Source organism: Mus pahari, chromosome 21 (genome assembly GCF_900095145.1).
Source record: "Mus pahari chromosome 21, PAHARI_EIJ_v1.1, whole genome shotgun sequence".
NCBI lineage: Eukaryota > Metazoa > Chordata > Mammalia > Rodentia > Muridae > Mus > Mus pahari.
This window is the reverse complement of record NC_034610.1, coordinates 47718670-47729669: the sequence shown is the minus strand read 5'-3', so window position 1 is coordinate 47729669 and position 11000 is coordinate 47718670. Positions and strand designations below refer to the sequence as shown.

At 43.7% G+C, this 11000-nt stretch overlaps 1 protein-coding gene across 3 annotated transcripts in view; it reads right to left on the bottom strand.

Moving 5' to 3' along the window:
- The window catches only part of Med23 (mediator complex subunit 23), a 47560-nt gene that overhangs the window by 7634 nt on the left and 28926 nt on the right, over positions 1-11000 (bottom strand). For all 3 annotated transcript variants that reach the window (XM_021221043.1, XM_021221045.1, XM_029532958.1), the window contains 9 exons: positions 10258-10432; positions 9040-9203; positions 6789-6913; positions 5594-5799; positions 5330-5510; positions 3958-4128; positions 3059-3275; positions 1425-1661; positions 183-348 (listed from right to left, as the gene is read on the bottom strand). In XM_021221043.1, the coding sequence (XP_021076702.1) occupies positions 183-348; positions 1425-1661; positions 3059-3275; positions 3958-4128; positions 5330-5510; positions 5594-5799; positions 6789-6913; positions 9040-9203; positions 10258-10432 (1642 nt within the window). The remainder of the gene's footprint in view (positions 1-182; positions 349-1424; positions 1662-3058; positions 3276-3957; positions 4129-5329; positions 5511-5593; positions 5800-6788; positions 6914-9039; positions 9204-10257; positions 10433-11000) is intronic.

Genomic DNA, 11000 nt, shown 5'->3' with positions numbered 1-11000 from the left:
GAAGAAGAAGAAGAAGAAGAAGAAGAAGAAGAAGAAGAAGAAGAAGAAGAAGAAGAAGAAGAAGAAGAAGAAGAAGAAGAAGAAGAAGAAGAAGAAGAGCGCTCACTTTGGGGCACAGGTCTGCCCGACAGCAACCCCTTCAGCAGTAATCAGTGTCCAACTTCAGGAAAAAGGACACAGACCTTTTCAGGACGACGTTGAGAAGGGCATTTCCGACATCTTTGCCTGGAACTGCCAAGGCCATGAGTTCCACACAGGTCACATGCAGAGCGTGGGCAGCAGGGTTGGGGAACTCATTGAATCTCCAGTCACAGTTTGGGAAGGGTCCTGGAGACTTGCCCGCCATGGGTACAAAAGATTAAGGCAATAACAATTTGACAATTCTGAGATTAATGGTTCACACTTACATAATATAATGTTTACACATTTCATAATGTTCCAAACATAAGCATCTCATTTGATTATCAACTGATCTGATTATGGGCTGTCAAGAAGTGATTTAACTACAATTAAAACATAAAAGGATAAACAATACAAAGCAAACACAGGATAAGCTATCATGAGATAAGTGTTGCATGACTTAAGCACACTGAGCAATAACCCCAAAACAAGTACGCTTACACATGGACTCTTAAAACAGACGCTACACCAGCAGGAGACAGAATAACGTGGTCTCAGGCCTCTTTATCCTATTTCTCTTATAGTTACAGGGCAATTTCATGTAAAAATTGCTTTAAAAATGAGTAAGCCTGTTACCACAAGAAATACATTCTTTTGTTTAGGCATGGCATATAGACATGTTATGTAGACTGCTGACAACTGTACACATGAAATCAAACTCAAGAAATAAAAACATACAAAAGAAATAAAAAGCAAAAGCTAGCCAGGCAGTGGTGGCGCATGCCTTTAATTCTAGCACTTGGGAGGCAGAGGCAGGGGGATTTCTGAGTTCGAGGCCAGCTTGGTCTACAGAGTGAGTTCCAGGACAGCCAGTGCTCTATACAGAGAAACCCTGTCTCGAAACAAACAAACAAACAAAACAACAGAGAAAAACTTATATATGTCTGGTATGATGATGCAATCTAAAGTTTCAAAATTTTTACAGATAAAATAATCATAAAGGCCACTTTTAATCCCATCATGAGGGAGGCAGATCTGTGAGTCTAAAGCTAGCCTGGTCTATACAGCAAGTTCTGGGCCAGCTATGACTACACAGCTAGACTGATACTGGAGACCTGAGGGTGAGTATAGCGTGAGCTCACAGCCTCAGTTCCTGGCCAATGAGTTTAAGGTTGGCCTAAGCAACTCAAAATTAAAAATAAGGTTTTGAAATACAAAGAACACTACCTTAAAAACTGCTCTTACAAGCTAAAATAATGCTATTTATGGAGAGTCTGGAAGGAACATGACAGAAGGAAGGATATTGTCTACCAGCCGGCCAATCAGCTTGCAGTAGTAGGAGTCCTCCGGAACCCAGGGGTTGTCCTCCCGTGCATTCATAGCATGCTTCAGGTAGGTGTCACTGAGACACCAGCCCTGTGGCCGGTTATCTTTGAGAGAGCCAATGATTGCATGGACAAGTTTTCGTTTGAGATGGTCACGGTTTCTCAGGCACATTTCATAATAGTGCAACGTATTATACAGATAAGTCACTGGCCGGTCTGCCAAGAAGAAAACAGCTCAGCGTGTTTATCAGGTTACTGGTAAGTATGAAAGCGAATCCCGTGCTTCCGTGACTACTTAAAAACAGCTCAGACTTATGACATTACTTCATACTCTGGACTATCACACACAGGGAGCAGAAACTCCCTAACAATACACGTCATCTGTGGGGTCGTCCTGAGCAGACAATGGCGCCGCTGTAAATTCACTGTACAAAAATGATGGAAAGCCACAAATGTCAAGTGCGGTCACAAACACAGGAATATGATCACAGAGAAAGGCGGGGGTCTTCACATGCTGACAGGTGCAGAATGCGGCAATGCATTTATAACAAAACAAAAGGCGGTGAAGAGTGAGAACCCAGAGTGGCATCTGACGGCCACCCAGGCAACTGGGACAGTGCCGGCTCAGCTGCACACACAGGGACCGTTACTGCACACCGACTGGAGACAGTGTTCCCATGCCACCTAATTCAGAGCACAGTTTTTAAAGGCATCCATTCTCCCTTGAGCCGGACACTCGCTCTGTACAGTCATCTACTTTCACATTTGTGTCATGGGCTGTACCATGCTCTAGTTTCCAGTCTTAAGACCAGAGTTTCAATGGTCTCCTCAGCAAGCCCAGCCCAGCCAAATCGTGTTCCTGGGCCCGTGCATTCACTGCATGGTGTTCCTGGCCCCCATGCATTCACTGCACGGCCCATGGTTGTTTGAGAGGCTGTGGTGCAGCTCTGAGACGGGCTGTGAGCCACACCTGACCTCATGGTTCTAAAACACTGACTCCCACGCACCCAACTTACTCGGTGACTTCCAGGACCACCATCTCTAGGTTATAAAACCGAAACTGGCATTTAATGTGAGCCTGCAGTCAGGCGTGCTTTCCTTTCAAGGCCTTATTTTGAAACTCACAGGTAAACATTCTTAATTCACTTCAATAAGCCATGCTCCTTCAAATAGGCCTTTTTCTTCCACCACCGCAGTTTTCCCAAAAGACCCCTATGACTCATGTATGCTTACCGCCCCCCGCTCATACAAACTGTGCATGGCAAACCGCAGTTTTCCCAAAAGACCCCTATGACTCATGCATGCTTACCGCCCCCCGCTCATACAAACTGTGCATGGCAAACCGCAGTTTTCCCAAAAGACCCCTATGACTCATGTATGCTTACCGCCCCCTGCTCATACAAACTGTGCATGGCAAAAATTCAAACTGCACCTCCCAGACCTGCCGACGCCCACGCTGTTTACAGAGAGACCTCGTGCTGTGCATCTTATGACACCTGTATGACTTCACCCTGCAGCACTTCAAACCTGCAGAACCACCTTTACCACATGGCGGTGCTCAGCCTATCTGTTCATAAAGGTGTCAGATGCAATTACAAGCTGAACAAACTCACCATGGAATTTATATAAGCCCCCTAGGTGGTCCAGGAGAGTCTCCAGTGATTTGGACACAGGAAGCAACTCTAAAAACCTGTGGATTACTATATCAAAGACTGGGAGAAACCGGAGACACACATTCCCAAAGTAGATGGGCAGATAAGGGGACTGGATCGGTACAGGAGGGTCAACCTGTTCTGCCAGACCTTCGAAATACAGCTTCTCCGGATATTTCTGTAGGTGGAGAGAGACATGTATTAGAGTATCTCCAAAAAAAGCAAACGCAAAAGAGCTACAAAAAAAAAAAAAAAAAAAAAAAAAAAAAAAAAAAAAAAAAAAAAAAAAAAAAAAAAAAAAAAAAAAAAAAAAAAAAAAAAGAAAGAAAAGAAAAATACAAAACATATATATATATATATACATATTTTTTTTTAAAGCACATGCTCCCTAAATCAGCAACACCCCAGCTCCCCAAGTCTTGCCATACTAATTTTATTAAAGCTATCTTCATTTGATTCAGAACCATGCTGACTCGAAGTACAGTTACATTTTACTCCTATTCATTAGCATAACTTCACAGTTAACTCACTGTGGGTCTGTATGGAGGCCATAAAAGAAACCACAGGCCCACAGTGCAAACAGCCCAGGCAACTGAGCAGCCATCCCCGCTGCTGCTGCTGCTCTCTCTCAGAGTGGGTGTCATCCCCACTGTGCGCTCACGCGCGCTCTCACGCGCGCTCTCTCGCGTGCTCTCTCGCTCTCTCTCTCTCTCTCTCTCCCTCTCTCTCCCTCTCCCTCTCTCTCAGAGTGGGTGTCATTCCCACTGCGCACTCTTACTCGCTCTCTCTCTCTCTCTCTCTCTCTCTCTCTCTCTCTCTCTCTCTCTCTCTCTCTCCCCTCCTCTCTCTCTGAGTGGTACCTTGTGGTAGCTCATGTGCTTGGTGTGCCAGTCACTCTGCAGCCAGTGCTCTGGGGAATTCTCCTTCACAAAGTCACTTACTCGGTTTCTGAAATCATTTGGTTTGAGCAACAGCAATTGAATTATGAAATAACAAACCTGGGCTTCATTTCCTTCATGACTACGCATAGCCTTTGGAAATAAACAGAAAAATTAAGTGAACTTGTCCTATCTGTATAATATTAAGACAATTTCCTTAGATGTCTAGTCTACCCCAAACCAATTTTTCAGCACTCCTAAAGATGATTTGACCCTTTTGGCCTATTTGTGGTTCACTACTCCTCCGGCTAGGAACGTTTACCTTAAGGTAGGTAAAGCTTTCTTTGATGATGTCACGTGACGGCCTCTGTTTTCTGATGCTCTTTCCCTGCATCACTACGTTACCTTTGCCAGGTACACTGTTTCAGTCCCCTACTACACTACAATTACCTGTACGTTTATGCTTCACAGACAACAGGTCGATGTTAATGAACGAAGTCACTACAAATACTATCAGAATGCCCTGGCTGGCCTTGGGTTCTTGATGTACACCAGCCTGGCCTTGAACTTATGACAATTCCCCTGCATCTGCTGGGATTACAGGGATATGCCAACATACCCAGCCACTACTGATTTTTAAAAAGTATATAATTTCCTAGTCTAATTCAGTCTTTTCGTAAGACTTGGCTTGAAGGGTTGAAGTGTTGGTTCAGAGCCTGGGGCGCTGGCTGCTCTTGCAGGCTAAGGTGATGTAGGTTTGATTCTCAGCACCACAGGGCTCCTCAGAACTCTCTGTATTTCAAGTTCCAGACGGTCTGACACCCTCTGCTGGTCCCAGCAGGCACACTGTATACGTGGTACTCAACGTCATGTGCAAGCAAAACACCCATGCACATGAAAACAAGCAGACCCTAAAACAAACAGACGAACCAGCTACCTTTGAGATACACTAACAGGCAGAAGCCAAGGGAACATGTGGAGGATGCTGGGTACACACAAGAAACAGTCAGACTCCTGACTAGTGAAGGGAACGATTACATCAGGCTGCACTCTACAAAGACAAGCAATAGCTTTTCACTATTTCCTGACCTGCAGTCTCTGAGAATCAACCATTTGTATTTCAAAGCATAACAAGGTCAGAAAACTCTATTTACTTTTGTATCTTCTGTGAATATAATACTAATCATTGACTATGCACTGAAAAGGGAATTCAGGAAGTCCTTCCTTAAGGAAGCTTAAGCACAGCGTAAATCCATGAAACCCTCTGAAGCCGAACAGGAAGTCAGCCCCGGCCTCCCTCCCACTCACACAATTACATCACAGCATGAGAAGAAGGCCGAGAAATGATTCCTACCAGGCAGAGAATTAGTCTGTCCAGTGTGACAATGTTATACTTCCACACCATGTCGTTGAGAATTTCAATGCACTTATTGAGTTGTTGACCTCCTGCTGATGTAGAGAACTCATACACCAAGAAATCTGCAAATGTTCTCACATGGGCCACCAAGGCCCTGGCCCCAATTCTCTCTAGTACCCTAGAAGGCAAAGAGTGAGAACTGAGCTCTGGCATGGACGACGCTGACTGCCAAGCAGACTGAAACCGAGGCTTCTGGCTTACTTGTAGCCGATCTGACTGATATGATCCGTCTCCAGGAGCATTTTCCAGAGGAGACAGAGAAAGAGCGGAGGGAAGCCTTGCACAGAGAACTGGGTGATGATCTCGTTTTCATCAGTCATTGACTTCCACTTCCTGTACTCTTCTTCCACGTTCTTCTTCAGATTAAAACGGCTCTCCTGGGGTACATTATTTTGCTTGAAGAAAGCCTAAAAGGAAGAATAAAGTTCATGTCACTGGATACAGAAAAAAGGAACAGTGGACCATCGGAGGCGAGGAAGCTGGTGTGCATTTGGTTCTGTATTTCTGTATCTTAGAAAATAGAAAACTAAGTGTCCTTGAGTCAGGCAGTAATGAAAGCCTGAACGTTACAGGCCGGCCTAGCAACTCTAAGTTTCTTTTTTCTAATTCCTAAACAGAAATTCTAAGCAAGTTAAAACTCAAAGTCTCTTCAATCATTTTATGCTAATCTTTGAGAGAAGGAAGAAAAAGAAATGTGTCTCTGTCTCAGGTTGCATATGAAGTGTCTCCACAAGGAGAATCAGTTATGACAGACCAGTGGTTCTGATTCTGGTCCCTGAGCCGCACACTCAGCCAGCCTTCAGGCCCTACCCCAGATCTGCTCAGCCAGAAGCTCTTGGGCTGGGAACCAGAATCTGTGGCTTGGCAAGCCTTCTGATCTGTGACAAGTGACACTTGAGCTTCACTCAAGTCCACCGTGCTGTGGACTTCTCTGAGCTTCTCTGAGCAGACAGACACACAGGTTTGCCTTCCTCCTTCTTATGGAGCCACAGTTATAATTCTTTTGTACAGTTAAAAAAAAAAGTCAACATAGTCAAATTTAGTACCCTTATGCTCTAAGAAGTTTCATTGACGCTTATTTTCCTCCATCTTAGTGTAAGGAAAGAAGTTTTCAGGTATTGTGTTAATCCTTGTGAGATTCTAAAACAGTTCATTTAAAAAAATGAAGCCTTAATAATTACATTTTCAGGAACACATTTAATCCTCAATAGGATGAGAAGGAACTCAGGAGATTTTGGAAGTAAAAAGAAGAATTTTCAAAAAGGAAATAGCCAATTTTCTTCAGCTATTACCAAGTCAAGTAGTCCCTAGAAAGCCAGAGTGACTGGAAGAAGAGATGATTGTGTATTTCATGATTGTGCAATTCAGATGATTGTGGAATTACAAACCAACTTACCTGCAGAGGGGCTGGGAAGCAGCTGAGGGTGTGTGAAGCCCAGTTATGAGGGGTAAAGCTCATGATGGTCTGAAGGATGTCTTTACACCAAGTTCCCTGGACTGAGTCAGAGCCTGTAAAAAAATCTAGACAGACAGACAGGAGTCAGATCTCTAGGACCACAAACACGTACTGTCAAAGCAAGCAAAAGCAACCGTGAGCACTGAGATGTCTGGTTACCTACATTTTACGTAGTATCTACCCCTCTTACTTTGAGAATAACTAGGAGTGACCAGGACTTTTTAATGAGAAAATATGAGCACAATTAATGAAGAAACAACAAAGGACTTTAGAATATTTTTATTTTTAATAAAGTCTTTCCTGGGCCAAGAGAACGAAACTGAAAAAGCAGATGTCAGACTATACACGTCCTGTATGTCCCAAGTGTAAATCTCTAAATCCGAGATGTTCACTTACAGCAAATAACAGTTTACAAAAACGCAGCTGAAACTGGCAAGTCTGGTATCTAGCAGTTGCAGGTGTCCTTCCTTCCTTCCTTCCTTCCTTCCTTTCATTTTTTGAGATAGGGTTTTGCAATAAAGTCTAGGTTTACCTCAATTGTGCAATCCTCCTGCCTCAAACTCTCCAAGTGCTAAGGTTACAGGCTTGTGCTGCTATAGCTAGTCCTACTGTCCTTTCAAGGATTTGATGTGTTCAGAGCTATTCAAATAATAACTCGCAGCTATCCTTAGCATTTCTCAATGGTACAGTGAAATGCCTGTCTCTCTGCACACTTCCAAGAAGGCACCAGACTACCCTATTATACACTATTATATACTATTATACACTATTATACACTATTATACACCACCTGATTTCAACAAGGACAAAGGTACCAGCCTCAGTTAAGATCACGGCTGGTGTCCCATAAATTAAAAATATTAAAGTTATCAGAAGGGACTTTGAATGTTATTACAAACAAAAGAAAATTTTTGAGCAGGTAAATGACTTGACTTGGACGTTATTCAATGTACACATATGTGTGGAAACATCATGTGGTATCCCATGAATATGTAAGATTCTTTTTATGTGTCAATTAAAAATGAATGAAAATATTGTCAATGATGCTGTAAAAATGAGTACATATGCTCACTCCCACTGCACAGTGTGCGGAACGCGCCTGGCTGCCGCAGCGCGGGGAGTGTGAGGGGAATGATGGGACTCAGGTGCGACAGCTGCCTTTCTTCATGGGATTTCAATTTTAGGTAGAAGAACACCTGACAGAAAAGCCAGTAATTATGCAGATATAAACATCTGGCAGACACTCTCTCAGAAATTAACTCACCCTGCTGTTTTAAGAGAATCGAAGGACAGCGTCTCCTCTAGACGCTGAGGCTGAGGTTTCTGGTGGACGTTAGAGACTGGAAAGGTTCCTGGTCCATGAGTGTGAGTGTCTCCCAGATGTAAAGATGTTCTTATGAAATGTATAGTGCTATCAACACACACAGTTTTATGGAACTATAATGAGGCGTGTTCACATTTGTTACAGGGGATGTTTTCCAAATGACTAATTGAAAAAGATACATACATTAAAAATGTACTCATTATAAAAATAGGCCAGCAGACCATGGGGCAGCAAAGTACAACAGTCTGTGGACAGGACCGGGGTCACATACAGCTCATCTTTAAGGAACTTTCAAAAACAGACAAAGGACACGCAGTTATCTGAAAAGCCTGAGGCGTCCGAGAGGCCATGCTTTGTTTCCTCGTGTGCTCTAACCACCACAGCATCATACACTGAGGAGATAAATGCTGTGAGACAGACCACCTACAAAAGCACAGGAGAACCACCTACGCTCATTTACTCAGACACTAAAGGACAACCATTAAACAACAAACTAAAACAAAAGTACCACTTCCCTCCCATTAGAGTTGTGTTATAGAAAATACTTTTTACATGTTATTTATGCTAATGTTACATGCTATTTTAATGTTATAATGCTATTATAATGTTACATGTATTTTTAAATGAATAAGCTCTTTTAAATTACTAATATTCTTATTTATGTACAGATGGAAATCCATAAAAAGGAAACCTTTGGGAATTTCCCTAGTCAGAATGACAGTGCCTTGAGCTTCCACTTGTAACTGATTCTGAGGAGAGCCCAGAGCCACTGGCTTGCTTTCTTGAAAGGCCCCGCCCAGCATGTGCTCCCACAGTGGTCTAGAGGAGCTGCACAATGTATGCTAGCATCCCTTGCAGGATCTTTACCTGTGACGTGGGTTGCTCTGGCCAAGGTCAGGATCAAGGCTCGGTTCAGCTCTTCCGATTCTGCAGACAGCACTGTTTTGGGATCATTGAGGAAGCGCGTGAACTGCGGCTGGACCTCTGAGCTCCCCAGGGCTGTGATGAGCCTCAGCGCAGTGCTCTCCACACTGAGAGCAGGACACACGGTTCACATGGATGTCGGCAGATCCAATTGCAGAGTTGTGAACATGCAAGAACACAGAGATGACACACTTCCCTTCTTTGATATAAATAACCTTCCCTTTTTGATGCTAAATTCTACAATGTGAAACAGCTGACCTCGTACCCATTTGACAGAGAGACCACAGATTAGAAGTAAACCCTTCTCCTCGATAGATGGCACCTCACTACTAGGTAGGCAGCACACAACTGCGCAGTCAGTACAATGGTTTGAATAAAGATGGCCTCCGTAGGTCCACAGGGAGTGGCACTGTTAGGAGGCAGGGCCCTGGAGTACAGGTGGCTTCCCTGGAGGAGAGGTGTGACTAAGAGGTGGGCTTTGAGGCCTCAGAAGCTGAACTCTCAGGTCCTTCTTCAGCACCATGTCTGCCTGCATGCCACCATGGTTCCCTTCATGATGATAACTGACTAAACCTCTGAGCTATAAGTCAGCACCAATTCAATGCTTTCCCTTATAAGAGCTGCCATGGTCATGGTGTCTCTCTTCACAGCCATAGAACTCTAAGAGAGGCAGAGGCAGGGGGATCAGATTTTGTATCTTGTGTTGGCTATAGAAACGAATTCAAGGTCAGGTTACGCTACGTGAGACTGTGTCCCCTCCTCCAGTAAATTACAGATTTCTATCTGAAATACGTTTTTACTTCAAGCAAATTGGAATGATACGTTTTTTTTTTTTTTTGTTTTCAAAACATGGTTTCTCTGCCCTGGCTGTTCTGGAACTCATTCTGTAGACCAGGCTGGCCTTGAATTCACAGATAGATCTGTTTGCCTCTGCCTTCCATAAAATGGTACTTTAATCATGACTTAAAACATATGTAAATCCAGTTTCTTTTAAAAACTTGGATTCCACTCTTTTGCTGGAATTATAGTGTCTTAGAAGCAGAATTTAAATTTTATGACAAGTAAGAAAAAAAAGGGGCCAGGGGCGGGGAGATTAAGCCCCCCCACTTCCAAGCATGGGCGTACTAAACCCTGGGGAGGCGGCCTGCAGGCACCACTCACCACAGATGGAGCTGGTTCTGGTTGGTCTGTGCGACTGCAGCCAGTGTGTGGAGATGGCTCAGAAGCTGAACTCGGTAGTGGGGCTGAATATGGTGCATTCGGTGGCTGAACATCTCCAGCAGTGTGTGCAGGATGCCCCAAGCATGGGACTTGAAGACAGTGGGCAGGAGCTGACCTACCAGAGCAGAATCCCAGGTACCAGTTAGTAAAAGGACATCCCTGAATATATTTCTGAAGAATGTCACTCAGGATGTATGTGAAAATGACTATAAAGACAGACACACACACAAGTATATACATATTTCCACTACAATTGGTAGGGGTAAAAAATCCAGAGCCTAAAGACACACTGAGTTTATCTTTCCTTTCTAGAGTTTGACATGTCAGCCTCAAGTTAATATGGAAAAATGAAATGAAAGCAACCACACAAAACGAAAACAAAAACCAATCAACCAAAACCAAAAGAGCCCTTCTGGTCTGCTGCACATCTCAGATACCTTTTGGGTAATTTTATAGAGAGTCAAGGTTTCCCACTTCTGAGTGAGTGTGTGTGTGTATGTGTGTGTGTGTGTGTGTGTGTGTGTGTATCCTGATACTGCTGGCAGTGTGTGTGTGTGTGTGTATCTTGATACTGCTGGCAATGTGCATGTGCATGTCTTGATACTGCTGGCAATGTAAATGTGTGTGCGTGTGTGTCTTGATAGTGCTGGCAATGTAAATGTGTGTGCGTGTGTGTCTTGATA